The following is a 19,621-nucleotide window of genomic DNA, read 5'->3' on the forward strand; positions in this document are numbered from 1 at the left end:
ATTAAAGGATCATCTTAAACACTCTTAAAACACAATCTACATGGATAGTTAGAATTCTAAGTGTGTTTTTATGATTTGGGGGTAGATTGTTCCGGTAGGGTGGGAGGGGGGGGGAGCGTGAAAGGGGGGGGGGGGGTAATTTATCACACCTTTTATATCACTTCTGATTGAATTGGTGACGTAGTGAGAATAAAAGTAATGTGGGCTGTTGTTTTTTTTATTTCTCCACGTCGATATCCCTCATCATTACACTGCACAATCTTAGTCAAGAATATCACTGAATATGCAAGCTGTTGTACGTCCCAACCAGTTAACTACTTTACTCTGGATAAATTCGAATTTAAATTTTGGCCAGAAAACTCGTCCTTCAATTATCCCGACCTTCATCTTGGCAAAAACTCTCAAACCTGGGACTTAGCGAAGTCCGAGATCTGAGAGTTGTTGCCAGATGAGGTTATTTTAAATCGGTCGATATTTGAAGGACAAGTTTTCTGGCCAAATTATTAATATGAGTTTTTTCCAGAGCACGGCAGTTAAATGGTTAATTTGCTTTATGTTTCAAAGGTTCAAATCTTTAGTTTTATATCTTGGTCGTTCTATTTATTCTTTTTGAGAGATAAGATGACCGAGGGGTTAAGGCATTCCATTGTGTCACGGGAGGCACCGTGTTTGAGCCCCCCCCCCCCCCCCCCCCCCCCCCCCCTTCAGGCATTTTTTTCTTGGGCCCCTAATTTGCTAATGGGTAATCTATATTCTTTGAGAGATTGCTTAGCGGTGGCATCTAAGACTGCCGCGTGGAATTGTGTTGGGTTTTTTTCTCATTCCAGTCAATAAACCTCAGGTTGTTCCAATGTCGAGGCTCCATTTCAAAGATCTGTAATACCAATTTGTTCTATAAAGGAACGAATGAATTTTAAACTCAATCGCATATAGCGTGTTTGGGCAAGATCCGATATCCTCCAATTGGACTAATTAAGTTGCTTTACAATGACCTCATTGCACCGTCCAAATCAATTTACTTTGAAAATTTAATACTGGAATTTAATTTTGAAATTTGCGTATAATATACAGTCCATTTAAATGTATGTCCACTTCAAAATTTCAATAGCCATAATAGATAAAAAATTAATCCCCATCACCAACGAATCTTTAATCAAGGACATTTTCCAAATATATTCATTATTTCAGAGCAAAATTTACCTCCATCCATACTAATGTCTCTCTGAGGTTGTTTTATCACTTCGTCACCTGTTCTTGAAAGAGGCGAGTTCTCTGTAGTAGAAGAAATGCATAGGTTTATATAATAATTGTAAATCATTAAATCAATCTTTAAACCAGATAGTTGTGCAAAAGTTATGACAATTCAATAAATTGCTTTTCTCATTTTCTATGATGACGTACCATTGGCCCATTACATTTTTGATAACTTAATAAAAACGTAAAAGTTGATTTCAAAGAAGAAAAGAAAAAAACTCAAAAGGAAAAAAAACATCAATTTGTCTGTTTCCCTATGGGCAACATATTATTCCAACCAAGCCAGGGACCAGGTCAAATGGTCTTATTCCAGGACAATGACAGAACGTTAATTGTAAAGGAATAAATGATAAAGTTAGTATAAGGAATAGCTAGAGCTGATTTATCTGGTTCACAAGGGAAGCTCAATACATGGAACGAAATTGATGTCACTCAGACAGCCATTTTAATGATTATTTATCACTAAATTCTATAAATCAGACTATAAAAATTTTGAATGCTGGTACGTTTGTTCCGACTGGTGTATTTTGTGAGTATTTTCCTAAACGTATAGCATTAACAGCACCCATCCAGAGTGGCCGAAGACTTGCCTTTGTTTTGTTTTGTTTTAAGGGTTTTACACATTAAGGTCATATCAGTGCCAGTAAAAAGGAAGAAAATGGGAAAGTTAAAAGTTTTAGAATTACAATTAAAGCACCAAAGAAAAGGAAGACAAAGGGAATCGGTCTAAATAGGGAACAGATGTCGATTCCAAGCGCACACTATCAGTGTACTTAGTTTGAGATTACCTAAAATCTCATCCAGATACAAGCACAGGTCCCCACTAAGAGGAACACACGCAAAAGTTTAAAAATTATATATATAATATGTAAACAATACATAATAAAGTGCATAACAGAGAGATGGTTTACAAGACAAAAAATCATCTCCCAAAACTCTAACTGTACTGTTTCCCTCCCAGCTAGGTTATCCGGCCAGGGTCAGGACAAAACCAAGTAATCTCATCTCAAGACAAAGACAGAGAGCATGTTTGAAAACAGATATAGGGGGACAGAAGGCACAGTAAGTGCCTCCCTGCCCGCTATGGGAGGTCAGGAACCCCACCCAGAAGACTTGCCTTTACACTTATAGCAACACGAGTTGTTTTCATCTTGGATCCAATCCGATTTAGGACAGTCTGGTTTGGGACAAGGTTGCTTGTAGCATTTCACTTTCTTGCCAGGCTGCATTGATAAAATATTTTTTTAAAAGTTGAATAACAATGTAGACATTTTCTCTAATCAATTATTAATTTTTTTTTACCAGTCTGTCATTAAACATAGCTATGCGAGGAAATGGTAATTCGGTCTATACAAAAACCAAAGCTCACACACATGCACACACGTTCACAAACATACACACACATACACACACAAACACACACACACACACACACACACACACAATTGCCTGGATATATCGATGGGGATAGAACAAGAGACCTATTGTGAGGGAGTGTGAGCGGTTTATGCTCCAAGAGCTTAAGTAAATAGATTTGAAAGTGATATGTTTGAAAAAAAATTAAAAATTGAGCTTTTATATAGAGCAATATCTACTAAATGTGCTCAAAGCCCTTTACAAGGGGTCCCTGGTCAACAGCAACATTTAACATGTGGGACGGGACATGACGCCTGTTAGGCGATATTACAATTTTTCGGACAGAGACAACGCTGTTAACGGCCAGGTACTCATTTTACACCTGAGTATGGTGAGAGAATGTGAGTAAAGAGCCTTTTCCAAGGACTCAACTATGCGCCGAGCGCGAGGCTCGAACCCACGACCTTCCGATCCGAAAGCGAGTGTCATACCACTAGACCACATAGCCGCAGATTTTGAATACAAAAACTGGTGTAAAAAAAACAGAGTGTGGATGAAACAGTGCCAGACGAAGCCGAAAGGAATGTATAAGACAAATACTCTCATCAAATCAACATGCCTCGAACATCTGGGAACATCTGCCTGCTTTGTTTGACAGTTTTATAGAAGGAACGAAATCGACATCACTCAGCTCTTTGGTATTGTTTTTAGACAGCCATTTTAAATATTAGTTCTCACTAAATTATATAAATCAGACTATAATAAATAAATAAATATAATTTCCTTTAGTCAACCGCAAGGGGAAATTTAATTTGTCTTTAGGGTCTATTCCAAGGGAAGTGCAGCGCCGCAAAGTGAACTAGGCTAGGTGACTTGCTCAAGGTTACACAACGAGGCGGGTAGTCGAACTCGGTACCTTTTGGGTACGAAGCAAAGACCGTACCGCTGAGCCACGCTGCCACCAATGTTACACACAGTTTTGTGCGTTGATACTTTATATCCGGCTAGCGGATGTTATATCCGGCTAGCGGATGTTGTGAGCCATTTACCTAAACGCATAGAATCAATACACATTATTTTCAGATTCTAAAGATGGCAAGTGTTCAAAAGACTTCCCGTTGTGTTTCTACCGTACCAGACAAGTGCAAAGAGCACAAGAGCTGAACCCATCTGTTGGAAGATATGGATGCCACACACTGTGTAAAGGGTAGTGTCGAGGGTCCTCACCCAGTTGACACATCTCGGTAGGGTCTTCATCTTTGAAAGAAAAGAAGTTTTAATGAAGAACGTGACTCTATTCTTTAGTCAATAAAAGTTGAATCACTGTCGATGAAAAAGAAGAGACAACGAAAGGGTACAAGAAGGAAAAGAAGTATAGATAGTATGAATTTGTTTGTTTTTGTTTTGTTTTTAAGGGTTTTACGGCGCTTGCGACACATTTAGGTTATATCAGCGCCAGTAAAAAGGAAGAAAATGGGATAGTTAAAAGTTCTAGAATTACAATTAAAGCACCCAAGAAAAAGTAAGACAAAGGGGAACTGAGAACAAATAGGGATCAGATGTAGATTCCAAGAGCATACCACCAATGTACTTAGTTTGAAATCACCTACAAGTCTCATCCAGACACATGCACAAAATCCAACAAAGAGGAATACACTCAAATGCTTACATTATACATTCAAAATAAAAATAATAATACATAACAGAGAGATGATTTACAAGGAAAAAAATATCATCTCCCAAAACAATAACTATGTATTTGACTGTTTCCCTCCCAGCTAGGACTCCGGCCAGAGCCAGGACAAAACCAAGTAATCTCATTCCAAGACAAAGACAGAAAGCATGTTGGAAAACAGATATAAGGGGATAGAAGACACAGTATGTACCTCCCTGCCTGCTATGGGAGGTCAGGATCCCCACCCAGATAGTATGAATTTGACGTCACTCGGGTCTTCGTTATTGGTTTGTTTGTTTTTTTTTTTTTGTTTTTTTTTTTGTTTGTTTTTTTTTGCCATCCGCGATTATGAGTAATTCTCATTAAACTGTATTAACCAGACTATAAACGTTCAAGGTTACACATAGTTTTGTGTGTTGGTCTATTACACTTCCGTGTGGCAATGTTGTGAGCTTCTTAGCCAAGAGCATACTATCTATATAACAACTGTAAAAGACGAATTGAACAAGTTTTGAAGGTCTGATATCCAGACGCAATTATGGGCCTGTCTAGTTGTAATTAACACTATTTTGCGTGTATTTCCATTACTGCAGTATAAGACCAACGTATTAAAATGTGACATAATGTCTCGAAACTATTGTACTTACGAGGACATGACAGACAGCATCGACCACTGACTTGCACGGGATTGGAGCAGGTCAGGGTAGGACATGTCATTCGTTGACACAATGTCTCTCCTCTCTGGAATTAACCCATAGAAAAATGTCTTTGAAAGTTTAGAAGTACTTCTCCTCTTTCCTCTTCCTCTCCTCCTAAACCACCACCACCTCCTCCTCCTCCTCCTCCTCAATCACCACCACCACCACCACCTCCTTCTTCTCCTTCCTCGTCATCATCTTCCTCAAATAAACCGAGTAACTCATTCAGTTAGAGTTTTATTATCATAGTGTATGTCCAAGAGAAAAAGAAAAAGAATCATGGTACCAGTTAACTGCCGTCTGGGAAGACACGTATTTAAATGTTTGGCTAGAAAACCTGTCATTCAAATATCGATCGATTTAAATGACCTTCATCTAGACAAAAACTCTCAAATATGGGACTTCGCGAATTCCCAGATTTGAGAGTTTTTGCCAAGACGAGGGTCATTTAATTCGATCGATATTTGAGCGAAGAGTTTTCTAACCAATCTTTTAAATACGAGTTTTTCCAGACAAAGGCAGCTGACTTGTTAATCTATTAACGTTGAGTTCCTTCATTGAGAAGAGTAAGTTTTGTTTCTAACATTTCCAAGAACCTAAATTTACTTATTCACCATATTTTAACCTTGAACTCAACGTCATTAAATCTATTTATTGTTTATATCTACATAATACCATATTGAGGCTGTGGGTCCGATTTTCCCAACAACAACATAAAAAACTTGAGGTTTAATACAGTGTAATATCCACTTACGTACTCAAAGCGCTTTACAAAGGGCTGATGATCAACAGCGACACGAAACACATAGAACGATACATGACGCCTGTTAGGAGATGATATTACTTTTTTTTCCGACAGATACAACACTGTTAACGGCCAGGTACTCATTTTACATCCGAGCACGGTGAGAGAATGTGAGTAAGGAGCCTTTCCCAAGGACTCAACTAAGCGCCGATCGAGGCTTTAACCCAGGATCTCACGATCCGAAAGCGAGTGTCATACCACTGGACCACATACCCGCGCAACAAATGCGTTGTCACGAAACTTTGATATGAGCCACTAGAAAGGTCGTCCTACTTACCACACAGCTGCAGGTCGTACATGCTTGGTCCACATCGGGGATCCAGGCTGTTCCTTCCGGATATATCTGACCTTCAAACGAACATTTCTTGGGTTGAGTTTCCAGACCAGGCAAGCGGTTGTCCTCTCCGAGAAGACTATCGATGTCGTTAGAAAACATCCAGCACGTATTTGGAACCGTTATCTGCAATATAGGGTTAAACCGAGAGCTTTTGTATGCAAGGCATAATCTACTAAATGTGCTCCAAGCACTTTACTAGAAGCCCCAAGCCAATAGCAAGACGAAATGTGTAGAACAAGACAATTTATAATTAAATTATAATATTTTTGACGACGAAGACAACGCTATTGTAGGATAGATTACACCTACCGATTTACATCCAAGTTTGATAAGAAAATATTTTGTTTTCATTTTGTTAGGGGTGAATGGTTTAAAATCATCAACACTCTGAATTACTCTAACTGAAGTTTTTATTTTATGTTTTTGTTACTGCTTGGGAATTGTAAAAAAAATTGGTAAGATATTCGTAAAGTTTTATGCTTGATTTTATTTTTATTTATTTTTTTGCGACCTAATCATCAGTTTATTTCTTAATCCTCCAAAATACAATATTTTATGAATTGAATAATATATTAACGTAGAGGCACGAATATTATTTCTAGTTGTATTTCATAGCGCCGGCAGCCAGATTTACTGAAAACGTTTTTTCATACACTTGATATCCCAAGATTTTTCACATTCTCCATTTAACTGCCGAAATCTTTCAAAAAACATCCATTTAAACATTTGGCCAGAGAACTCGACCTTCAACAACCGATAGACTTAAATGACTCTCATCTTAGTAAAATAAAATTCTCTTAAACCTGGGACTAATGAATGCTTCGTAAAGTCCCAGGATTGAGTTTTTGCTTAAGGTGAGGGTCATTTAAGTCGATCGATATTTGAAGGACGAGTTTTCTGGACATATTTTTAAATACATGTTTTTCCAGAGTACGAGTTAACTGGTTAACTATTCATACGGAGAAATCCTTTTAATAAGCTTCATTCAATACACAAGATTCTTGAAATTAAAAACTGATAAAAGCGTATCTATCATATTGAAAATGAAAATGTAACTTTGTGCAAAGTGCATCCTCAACTTCAACACGTCGATCATAGTATAAAAGATTCCAACAATATCACTGGGAATCCCGATAGCTCAGTTGATTGCGCACTCGCTTCACACTCAAAAGGGACCGAGATTGATTCCGGTTGAAGTTGAGATTTTTTTTATGACAGCAGTGATTGGGTAGCTGGGTCTGCTAGATCGGGCGGAAAGTACTTTGCGCCAAGGTAGCGTCCTATCCAAAGGGTAGCAAGCAATTGTTATTGTCTGTTACAGGCAATAGTAGTCGTGATAGGTTCCGGCTCCATAGGTCGAATGGCTCTGAAGGACTACTGATCACCACCGTAGTACTGGAATCTATGACAACAATAATATCACGATGCCTGCATTTAAATCCCGACATGAACTTCACCCGTCACCTTGGTTCTTTTTACTGAATATACAAAGGAGTAAAAAAAAACAACTATCGGATAATATTTACCCTGGCAAAAGGTTAAGAAATCATTATTATCTCACAAAATGCTGATGTTAACGCATACAAATCAAATAATGCTTATATAATAATAAAATGACGCTTTCTGTTTTTTTTATACAGCGTGTGTGATACGTTTGGGTAATTACAATGTCAGCATTCAGAAACCCAAGTTATTTTTTAATAGTCCGAATATTGTAAAGAACATTTGGAATTCAGTTTGCTTTTTTTTTTAAGTGGCCAAATCGTGAGTAGATCCGAATTTCATCGTTAGTACTGGCAGGTCTTAAAATAAACATTGAGCCATGAATATTTCAGTTAACAACTAGGCTATCGGATCACAGTTTTTGACGCGAATCAATTGTCGTCTAAAAGCAAAAGGACGTATCCACACGCTTTAATGAAATCCGAGACAAACGAAAAATGAAACTTTATGTTTTTAGGTCTTGGAGTGCATCCATGAGAGGTGAACAAGTAAAAAAAAACATCATGTGTGCTGTACCTGCCCACAAGATGGATATAGGTAAATATAGTTCAATTTTAACATACACTTAAAACAGAACAAATTTGTCGCTCTGTCTTGGACGGCAAAAGGGTCTGTATTTCTATCATTATCTAAAAGCCATGTTTACAGCAATAGGTATTAGCTCACGTCAGCACCAATTATACTCACATTGGCACGATATTTTTCCGGGTTGTTTTTCGAGGCGCTTATCTGTAGAAACATGTGGCCCTTGTCAAGGTCACGTAAGACATCGTCTGATAAGCTCCCAATTTCACCTTCAGCCTGTTTCCGAAATGAAATTAATCATGGAAATTAGATTCATTGAAACATGCACAGTCTTGATTTCAAAATCTTTTTTAAAAAGTAATTAGACTTGATTGACAATATAAACTTTATTTTAAACTTTCTTTTCTCGTTTCCAATAGGATGATGATTAGTTAAGTATTTTTTTTCATAAAACTGTTTTTAAAAAAGGGGGAAAACACTCTAACCGCCTTATCATGGATTTATAATATAAATAATATAAGCATACAATTGTGTTGACATTGTTTTACTAACTTCTCTTCCCGGCCTGCTTTCATTGAAATTATTACCACACCGTGTTTTAATCGCGATCTAAATACTGAAAGAAAATGGATTAGCTGTCGCAATAGACGCTTGCCGTGAACCATGCGTGTTACCTCGAGCCGTTTGTCTGTTTCTAGAATCCAGTTAGTAATAATTTGTTTCCATAAATCTCTATCCAGTGCAAGTCTTCCCATCTTCTGAAGGTCGCCATATTGCCAAGGTGCTGAGGCAACTGGGTGTCGCATTGTGCCGTCGAAATCAGCTCTTCGGATGTTGTTTCTAAATATATTTGATATTTTTTGAGATCTTGATTCAATGTTGTTGGAAATGAAGTTGGTGCACGCCCTCTGCACTTGGCTCCCTGTCCGAACCAATCATCCATCGCGTTTTATGCTGGAAATTTTCATCTCGTCGAAGCACGCGTCCGAACAGCTTCCATCCCTGCAGCTACATTCGCGTACTGACTTGTTGCACTCTGCATATGCCACACACACCCCCGCCACATACAAATAGTACCAATAAAACATCATTGGCTGTGCAATCAAAATAATTTAGATATTAATCCAAAATCATCTTCTCTTTCTTCTTCTTTTTTGCAAATAACACCATCGTATTGGTAACGAAGGCTGTATTTTGTTGAATGGTCTCGTCATAGTTTCAAACTGTTATTTTGTTGGAGCAGATGCTCTAATCATTGTTTTAAACGGGTCAATTGTTGGTGCCGATACTATTCATCTGGCAAAGCGGTCTTGTCCACTGTAGTTTATTGTGTGTGATCGTTCCATGATAGATCTATATCTTTGTATTCGTATTTCAAAGCTAAAGACTTGTACGTATACAATTCAATGATTTAGATTCTTGATTAAAATTACACCAAAAAAGACGCATTGATGCACCAATTCAACATTAAGTATATATATATCCTGGAATCAATCTTTGCATCTCTATCACAAAGACCATTTCATAATATACCAATCTAAAAAATTGACGGAGTAGTTTCTAAACCAGTTTGAGTCTTGATCATGATGCTTTGCCTAATGGACCAACAATAAAGTTGGATTTTAAAAAATTGTGGTTGATATCAATATTCAACATCTAAAATTAAGACAACTATAAAGTTAAATGTAATCTTCACGTCGCATTCAAAAGGAAAAAAATGCCGTTTCATACGTAGGTCTGCAATTACACTTGTTATACTTAATATTTATTATCTTATTTTTCAACTTACATAAATATAACCGAATCTTTTCTCAGGAAATGTTTTGAGTGGAAGCCACAGCATATTTTCACCACTAAAATTCCCATCGTTTCCAAGAAAGATTTCAAAAGACTTTGAAGAACTTCCTACAGGGTTTTCGTACATGGCATCAAATTTGAGTCGACACCGAGAGTCCATAGACAACCACACATGTGCTGCCCCTCCACGTGCTTCGCGTGTGATTGGCACCAATGTCGTAGGAATTTCTGGGCATGGAATAGATATGACGATATGAGCTTAGGAAGTTAAAATGAAATCTGTGACCCATTCCCCAAATCCGGGTATTAGTATAATCAACATGATTACCAAAAAAACCCTGAAGCATTTATGACCTCAATATCCACTTAATGTGCTCAAAGTGCTTTACAATGGGTCCCTAGCCAACAGCAACATTTAACATATAGGACGAGACAGACGCCTGTTGGGTTTAATTACAATTCTTATTTTTTCGGAGAGATACAATGCGAGTACAGAGACTTTTCCAAGGATTCAACTATGCGCCGCTCGGAGCAGGTCTCAAACTCTGTACCTTCTAGTCCGGAGGTGAGAGTCATACCACTAGACAACAAAGTCGCACTAAATTTGATATTTTTGCAATTTAATAAATGCATTCACTCTCCACCATGACACTATCTTTTATCACTTAAATATAATCATTTGGCCATCAATGTCAGATTTCAGTCTTCAGCTTTGGTTACTCCGACATAATACCAGATTGGAAAGGTGGGTCACAAATGTTAGAGTTGAACCAAGAGTTGAGCTTTGAATGTATTTAGGATGGAAGTATTTATCCATTGTGTTTGGTTTATGATTTTTTCTAATCTTTTTTTTAAATATTTTTGCTGTTGTTGTTGTTGTACAAAATTACTGATCTACCTGCGTTTGCTTTTGTTTTTATCTTTTGTTTGTTTGTTGCTTTGGGGTTATTTTTGGTAAATATTATTTGGTATCTGTTGAGCACTTTGTGGAGTTTAGGTATGAACCAAATCAAACTTAATTTTATTCACTATTTCCCTGATTTCTCTGCGTAATAGTTTATGTTTTCACTTTTAAATATTACCTATTTGTTTTTTCTTTTGTTTGTTTGTTGCTTTGGGTTATTTTTGGTGAATATCATTTGGTATCTGTTGACCACTTTGTGGAGTTTAGGTATGAACCAAATCAAACTTTATGTTATTCACTATTTCCCTAATTTCTCTGCGTAACACTTTATGTTTTCACTTTAAAATATTACCTATTTGTTTTTTCTTTTTTTTTGTTTGTTGCTTTGGGGTTATTTTTGGTGAATATTATTTGGTATCTGTTGACCACTTTGTGGAGTTTAGGTATGAACCAAATCAAACTTAATGTTATTCACTATTTCCCTAATTTTTCTGTGTAATAGTTTATGTTTTCACTTTAAAATACTAGCTGTTCTTGCAACAGTTAAATTATTATTAAATTTAGAAACATTCAAGCGAAGATTATCAAAATTCTTCAGCCTCAACACCAACAATGACTGCCACATTCAACATCTCTCCAAGCACTCAAATACAAATATTCAGAATTGAGTCGACTTTGAGTAAGATTCAGATTCAGATTAGTAATGCTTTGCTGGTTATCATGATTTGTTTTGTTTTTAAGGGTTTTACGGCGCTTGCAACACATTTAGGTTATATCAGCGCCAGTAAAAAGGAAGAAAATGGGATAGTAAAAAGTTATAGAATTACAATTAAAGCACCCAAGAGAAAGTAAGACAAAGGGGAACTGGGAACAAATAGGGATCAGATGTAGATTCCAAGAGCACACCACCAATGTACTTTAGTCTGAGATCACCTATAAGTCTCATCCGGACACATGCACAAAACCAACAAAGAGGAATACACTCAAATGCTTACATTATACATAATACAAAAATAACAAATATAATAATACATAACGGAGAGATGATTTACAAGGAAAAAAATATCATCTCCCAAAACAATTACTATGCATTTGACTGTTTCCCTCCCAGCCAGGACTCTGGCCAGGGCCAGAACAAAACCAAATAATCTCATCCCAAGACAAAGATAGAAAGCATGTTGGAAAACAGATTTAAGGGGATAGAAGACGCAGTATGTACCCCCCCCCCTGCCCACAATGGGAGGCTGGTTATCATAATTACACATCCTAATAGCTATTCTATGCATATATTTGACTATTCAGTAATATACAATACGGTCAATCGTTGGATATAGGGAAAGAAAATACAAATAAAAATGAGCAGGACATTAACACTTCATGCATTTAAAGAAACATATAATCGACTAGTTAAATCTGAATAGATACTTGTTTTACTTTGGATCGTTATTTATATATTAGCTTGGATTGTTAATTTTGATTTATTTATTTTTTTATTTATTATATTTTTTTTTTTTTTTGGTGATATTTGGGATTGAATGGAGTTCCTTGTTTCGTTTCACTTTAGGAACATCTGTAATCTGCTTGGAAAAATGGGGGGGGGGGGGGGGATGGGGGCTCTTTCTCTTTCTTCTTCTTTTTTTTGGGGGGGGGGGGATTTGTCTTTGTTTCTATTTTATTATTCCTTTTTTTTAAATTTTTAAAAAAAAATCAAACCAAATACCCTGATCTTCATGTTGTGTGTTGTATTTTTGGACAACTAAACGGCCTTTGAGTTCCTTTCCCCCACGACGAGTCACTGTCACCGACACGTACAGTCTGTTGTTCAGCAGTCCTTGAATAGCCTCTGGGTCAACTCTCTTGAGAGTACCATTTGCCTATGAATCGGGATGGGGGATAGTTTTGGTTCATAAGGAAGCATTACTGTTGGTGGTGGTGGTGGGGAGGGGGAGAGGAGGAGGAGAGAAGGCGGATGATAGCAAGAAGAAGAAGAAGAAGAAGAAGAAGAAGAAGAGGAGGAGGAGGAGGAGGAGGAGGAGGGGGAGGTGGAGGGGGAGGTGGAGGGAGAGGAGGAGGAGGAGGCTGAGGAAGAGGAGGAGGAGGCTGAGGAAGAGGAGGAGGAGGAGGAGGAGGAGGAGGAGGAGGAGGAAGAAGCAGGGAAGTTATTGAAAAGGCGGAATGGTACAGTCTATAGAACAAAGTTAAAGATGTGTGAATTACAATTCGCGATCGGCTTGCCCATCACATTCAAAAAGAGAATAAAGCGCTTAATACGATGACGATGTTGATGGAGATGATGAAGATGATGATGATGATGATGATGATGATGATGATGATGATGATGATGATGATGATGATGATGATGATGATGATGAGGGAGAGGACGAAGGAGAAGAGGGGGAGGAGGGGGTGTGAAGAAAAAGTTTAGATGAAAGTTAAAGGGATGTAATTCATCATAATATTCCTCAATCATTAACTCTTCGATTGTCTATCTTAAATCACTCACCCAGCCACCAAATGTGTTGTTATCGTCCCGAACAAAACTGGCATGGAGGTTGCCAAGGTTTTTCATTTTGGACTTCTTTTTACGTCTATATCCCTCTAGTTTGATCTTGGACACTTCGTCCACCATATTAGCGAGTCGGACCTGCCAAGAAAAAGAATTTTGCTTTTTAATCATCATGATTGTTCTAAAAACAAAAGGGTGAGGATGTCTTGAATTGAAACAGTCCTGTAGCAATAAACAGTAACATTCTTTTTCATATAAATCCGCTGAGCTGTCGGTATCAAAATGAAAAATTAGAGAGCAGGCACTGGAATAAGATAAAGATCTGATAAAATATGGCCAGACAAAGCAGGATAGAAAAATACAAGAAAAAAACTATCCCAAATACCCAAATCTTACTCGACTAGAAAAGTCGAGATAGACTGATTTTTTAAAGATATTTTTTCCTTGTATTTTTCTTCCGTGATTTGTCTGGCCCTGTTTTTTTTACACACTTTTTCAGACCTTGAACTGTAAGTGTTGCGTATCGTGGTAGTTTTTAGAGCATTGTCGCAGGCCTCGATACTGTTTTATAAACTTGATACTTTTGAAAAGGGGGGGGGGTGGATGAGTAAAGATGGCCGTCAAAATTGGAGTTGAGTAACATAATATGATAATCTTTTCTTTCTTCGTCAATGGCAATTCTTGACGAAGCTTCGGCCGTGAAAAATCATCAGTTGACAATTCTTAATTTCCATTAATTTTGATCTAGCTTAGCTTTTCACCAAAACGGAATGCATGGTAATACAGAAAAACCCCAAAAACAACAACACCTGCAATATAACGATTCACGACGAGCAACTTACCAACGTAGAAAGTTTTAAATACCTGGGTTCAATAGTGACAACAGATGGAAGATGTAACCGAGACATACGAGCAAGAATAACTCAAGCCAAACAGGCCTTTATGGACCTCGGAAACATTTTGAAAAACAAACAGATGTCGTTCGGGATTAGATTCCGAGTCTTGAAGTGCTACGTGTGGCCAATCTTGTTATACGGATGCGAAAGCTGGACTACAAATGCAGAAACACAAAAGAACATTGAAGCTTTTGAAATGTGGTGTTTGAGAAGGATGCAGAGAATAGCGTATACTGCACACAAAACGAACGAAGAAGTGCTAAAACAAACATACCAACAAAGGAAACTAATGCCCTTAATAGCGGATCGACAATTATCCTTTTTCGGACACATAGTAAGGAAAGATAAGAATGAATACCTGGCAAGTTGTGGAAAAATACCTGGTAAACGCGCCAGGGGGAGACAAAGAAAAACACTCATAGACCAACTGAAGGGCTTCACCAACCTAACAATCCAAGAGCTGTTTGAAAAAGCAAGAGACAGGGAGGAATGGAGAGAGATAATTCATGCAGTATCCGAAGCCTGGACCAGGCATGGAACCTAGAAGAAGAGAGCTTTTCTTGACTTCTTTGTAAAACGCTTTGAGTACGCTTTCTGGATATTGCGCTCTATAAAAATTGTTCAAAAAAAAGCTCAAGACCATATAAAGAGCAATTCATTATTGTAATCAATTATCAATTTTTTTTGACGCAACAAAGTTCTCTTTGTATCGAAACAAATGTGACGATTTTCCTGCAGTTGGTAAGGAGATAAATCGCTACAAGTCTATCCTCTGGTCTGCTAGATACAACAGGGAGTGAGTATTGCTACGACTGTCTTTATATTTCCAATAAATTGAGATGCCACTAGCCTCTCGGTGTAATCAGTCATATGACAATCTTCAAGCCTGAAACTTCAACTTAAAACATCATTTTATATATATATTTCTTTTTTCTATTTTTGGATACATAACTTACAGAATAATGTATCTTGCCATTGTCCCCTAATCGCATGACCACACTGCCTGCACTGATGGTTTTCCTCATGCCCGGAGTCCTGCTACCCGACAACAATGCTTGGAATGCTGAACACGTGGGAAAGAAAAGATATGGGCATTAAAATTGTTATAATCTTTCTCAGTTGAAAAGTCACAATTTTCCTCATATTTGTCACTATTAGTTCAAAATTCATTACCTAAATCTCCGACACAACATCTTTTAAAGACTATTTATTGTCATATTCACGATCCACGGTATTATGCCCGGATGAATCGTACCCCGAAATGTAAATTTAGAATTAACCAGTAAACTGCCGTACTATGGAAAAATATGTATTTAAAAATTTGGCCAGAATCTAGTCCTTCAAATATCGATTGATATTGACAAACATTCTCAAACCTGGAACTTTGCAATTCGATCGACATTTGAAGAATGAGTCTTATGGCCAAATCTTTGAATACATATTTTCCAGTGTGTGGCAGTTAACTGGTTGAATCAATAAGAAATACAATCTTTCAGTTATATAAGAAATGTAAGAAATTACATTCATTCCCCATTATAGCGAATGTAAAGTATCCCCGAGTTCCATATTTTTGGCTACAAATTCAATTTCTAGCATGAAGACCCTCCAGGCATAATACCGCTTTAAAACTGTGGGACACATTTATAGATCTTCGATGGCATATCAATATGATTGGACAGAGAATCTTGGTCAGAAAATTTTCAAAATGTCTTAAATCGGAACCTTCGCTTATTTCAAAATTCAACTAAGTCAAAGACAGAATGGTAATTATAAGAATGTTTCATTGTATTATAAATTTAGGACTGATTCTGTTGATGGAATGAGTATTGGTTTACAAAGGATACTTACTACTGCATGTTAGCTTTGCCTGGATGTAACCAACGAGAACACGACCATCTGAAAATTTGACACGGATTCGTAAGGTTCCTCGTGCAAGCTGCTTGCGATGACTTCTTTTGTAGACCCTCCATTTCCCCGACAATTTTGTAGTCTGAAATATGCAAAATTAAAATTATTATATATATATATTTTCTTTTTTTTTTTTTGTAATGGTGGTGGTCTTGATGATGATGACGATGTGTGGTAATGAAATGATTGTGGGATCGTAGCGATTAAGGTTTTGATATTGTTGGTGGTTGTGGTGGTGGTGGTGGTGGTGGTGATGATGATAGTAAAGGGGGAGACAACGATGACGACGATGATGATGATGATGATGATGATAATGATGATGATGATGATGATGATGATGATGATGATGATGAGGATAATGATGATGACGATGACGACGATGATGAAGATGATGTATGATGATGAGGATGATGATGATGATAGACGTGGTAGTGGTTCCAGTGGTGACACGTATAACTGTAATTATGACGTCAGATGAATGGTCTGAAGAAGATAACGCGACATAGATGGGGATAAAGACGAGTGAAGGAAAGTAAGGGAAAGACAGAGATGACGAAAGATGAGAAAGAGTAGGAAAGGAAGGAGAATGGCTGAGAAGAGGAGGGAGAATAAGAGAGTAATGTACTCGTGCCTTTGCTAACGCCGTTCCTTTAGTCTTGTAAATGATTTTGGTATTCTTCATGATGGACACAGTGAAAAGACCTTGACGTCCTGTCAATCAGAAAGAAAAAAAAAACATTTATATTATCTGGATTACCATCGTCATGGTTATTAATATTACTATCATCATTACTAAAATTGTTAGTATTATTGATATCATTATTTTTTATTATTACTGTTGTTTTCGTCATTGTCATAATCATCATCATCATCATCATCATCATCATCATCATCATCATCATCACTGTTTTATTAGTATGTTACCCCTTCCCACAAATAGTGACCTTTGACGATATCAGTTTACACAAAGAATGTGTGACGGTAAACTATAACTAAACCTTCTGGGTCAAAGAAAACAAGACAGATAAGAAGACAAAATAGTATTAGAATCGATATTGATGTCTTGCAATCAAAATAATAAAATGAAAATCGTTTGATGTGAGAAATAAAGGAATTATTGTAATACTGGTGCGTTTAGAAATCAGAACTTTATTCCCATCAAACGCCTCCAACCTCGTGCAGTGATTGGAAACACGTCTGTAATTAAAACTGCCAAAAATGCAAAATTTCTACATTTATTATTGATCTGAACAAGTGTGTATGAAAGGTGCCAGACAAAGCAAAAAAGAAAAATAGAAGAAAAAAAAACTTCCCAAAAATCAGTCGACCTCGACTAAGGATCGAACCTCAGACCTTCTGATTACCGGTTAGACGTGCTACAATTTCAATATGACTATAAACGTTTAAGGTTACACACAGTTTATGTGTTTGTACAATTGATCTGGTGGACAAAAGTGGCAAGTAGTTTGCTTAACGACATACTATTAAAAATGTAAACATGAGAACATGCACGAAAAAGGACCTTTCTTCACCACATCATCTGTGATAATGTCATAGCTGACTGCCTTTGATTTAGGATTGTATGATATAGACGCAAAAGCACCACCTCCTCCAAATGTCTTGTCGATCAGTAGAGAGCTGAATGCATCTGAGGAGAAATAGTTAAGTCACAGTTTGTTTGTTTTTTAAAGGACAGTCAACATCACTATCGTAATCTGAAAAAAAAAAACATTTAAAAATTTTTGGCAAGAAAATTCGTGCTTAAAATATCAATAGATATAGATTAAAACAAGCCTAATCCTGTCGATAACTTTCAAACCAGGGACCAGGCTCCAAAAAGGCTCCAAAAAGTTTTCTGATATGTGGAACTCTCTTCTACTTTTAAGCTACTTTTAAGACATATATTAAGACATTTTACTTAGAAATATTTGATAGATTAAAACCAGTTTCCTTTTAATAATAAGTTTTCATAATGTCAACGTCTTAAGCATATTTTGTGTACCTATGACCTGTTATTGTAGCTTTGATGTTTGTTTTGTAAAGGCGCTTAGAGCTGGTATAAATGATCTACATTATTGTTATAAGATGAGGGTCATTTTAATTGATCGATATTTGAACGACAAGTTTTCTGACCAAAATGTTAAGATGTGTTGTTTTTTTTATATTATCGTATCGTATCGTATCGTTTAAGAGCTAATAGGTTCTAAAAACCTTAAACGCTCTGTGTACGTTTTATGCATAGATACAATCTATCAATTATATAAATAGTATACAATGTCAATTAATTGATAATATTGAGAATTACATTTCTAATACATAAATAAGTGTCATATTCAATATTCGTAGTATAATTTACTCTTTTTACATTCAGTTGGCATGTCCGGCTTGTACTTTCGAGAGTTTCAAATCATTGTTATACAAAAGACAGAGTTCAATAGATTAAGAAAATACAAAAAACTACCATTTAGTTGTAAGCATTATTTGTGACCTTTGCATCAATCTGGTATTATTTAGGGATGGCGAGGATTAAGAAATATGAGTTCTGGTTCAAATGATAAGGATTGGGACATTTCAGTTTTTCAAACTTTAAATCTAAAAATTATTTTTCAGATCAAAATGAAAATGTGCATCTGTAAAGCTAAATTTCTTTGTACCACCTTTAGAAAAAAAAACACATAATGTCATTTTTATTGTGCTTAGAATAAAACTACTAGAGAATGTATACAAAGAATCGACAACAAGGAAAGTTGACCATATTTTAAAACTTATAAAAGTTTGACATGTTCGGAGATTTTCGTATACAGTAAACGTTTCATCTGTTCATGAAAAATCAAAATGTAAAGATATTGCACAAGTCCTACCATCATCCTTATCCTGTGCCATTTTGATTCTGCCAGCAACGATTCCATCAGAGTAACGGGATGTACTGATAACGGCCAACACGTTGCCCTCTCGGATGTAGTCCAGATATATTGGTAAAGGATTTTTCCACTCACCACATACCTAAAAGAGTATATCAATAATAATATAAACGGAAATATTCGATTTTGTTGTCATTAAATTTGTTTTTTAAACAGTGAGTGTTAAACATACAGGTTGTGGTTTGTTTGGGGTTTTTTCTTTATAACAACTCGGACAAATAGGTCGGGGTGATAAAAAGGCTTTTCTCTTTTTCTTAATTAATTATTTTTAAATAATTTCCTATTTTACCCCTCTGCCCTTCACTTCCCACCCCCCCCCCCCCCCCCCTTCCCCCCCCCCCCCCCCCCTTCCCCCCCCCCCCCCCCCCCCCCTTTCTTACGCTCCTCCTTTTTCCCTTCGTAATTTGATTTAATTGATATAATGCAAATATTTTTTTTCATCTCCTCATTTCTCCTTGTTTCGTTTGACACTTGACGAAGGCCAAAGGCTGGAACTTAGTATATCTAACTTTGTGTATTATTGCACTTATATCTGT

The 19,621-nt window shown here is 36.8% G+C and overlaps 1 protein-coding gene across 3 annotated transcripts in view; it reads right to left on the bottom strand.

Moving 5' to 3' along the window:
* The window catches only part of LOC144971253 (chordin-like), a 55,257-nt gene that overhangs the window by 11,463 nt on the left and 24,173 nt on the right, over positions 1 to 19,621 (bottom strand). For all 3 annotated transcript variants that reach the window (XM_078911831.1, XM_078911832.1, XM_078911833.1), the window contains exons 7-20: positions 19,026 to 19,167; positions 17,687 to 17,812; positions 16,796 to 16,875; positions 16,105 to 16,246; positions 15,213 to 15,319; positions 13,358 to 13,498; positions 12,575 to 12,728; positions 9,943 to 10,178; positions 8,316 to 8,429; positions 6,066 to 6,248; positions 4,933 to 5,026; positions 3,746 to 3,867; positions 2,372 to 2,477; positions 1,201 to 1,272 (exon numbers count right to left, since the gene is read on the bottom strand). In XM_078911831.1, the coding sequence (XP_078767957.1) occupies positions 1,201 to 1,272; positions 2,372 to 2,477; positions 3,746 to 3,867; positions 4,933 to 5,026; positions 6,066 to 6,248; positions 8,316 to 8,429; positions 9,943 to 10,178; positions 12,575 to 12,728; positions 13,358 to 13,498; positions 15,213 to 15,319; positions 16,105 to 16,246; positions 16,796 to 16,875; positions 17,687 to 17,812; positions 19,026 to 19,167 (1,819 nt within the window). The remainder of the gene's footprint in view (positions 1 to 1,200; positions 1,273 to 2,371; positions 2,478 to 3,745; positions 3,868 to 4,932; positions 5,027 to 6,065; positions 6,249 to 8,315; positions 8,430 to 9,942; positions 10,179 to 12,574; positions 12,729 to 13,357; positions 13,499 to 15,212; positions 15,320 to 16,104; positions 16,247 to 16,795; positions 16,876 to 17,686; positions 17,813 to 19,025; positions 19,168 to 19,621) is intronic.

Source organism: Berghia stephanieae, chromosome 4, assembly GCF_034508935.2.
Source record: "Berghia stephanieae isolate SIO BIC M18660-M18661 chromosome 4, UCSD_Bste_1.3, whole genome shotgun sequence".
Lineage (NCBI taxonomy): Eukaryota > Metazoa > Mollusca > Gastropoda > Nudibranchia > Aeolidiidae > Berghia > Berghia stephanieae.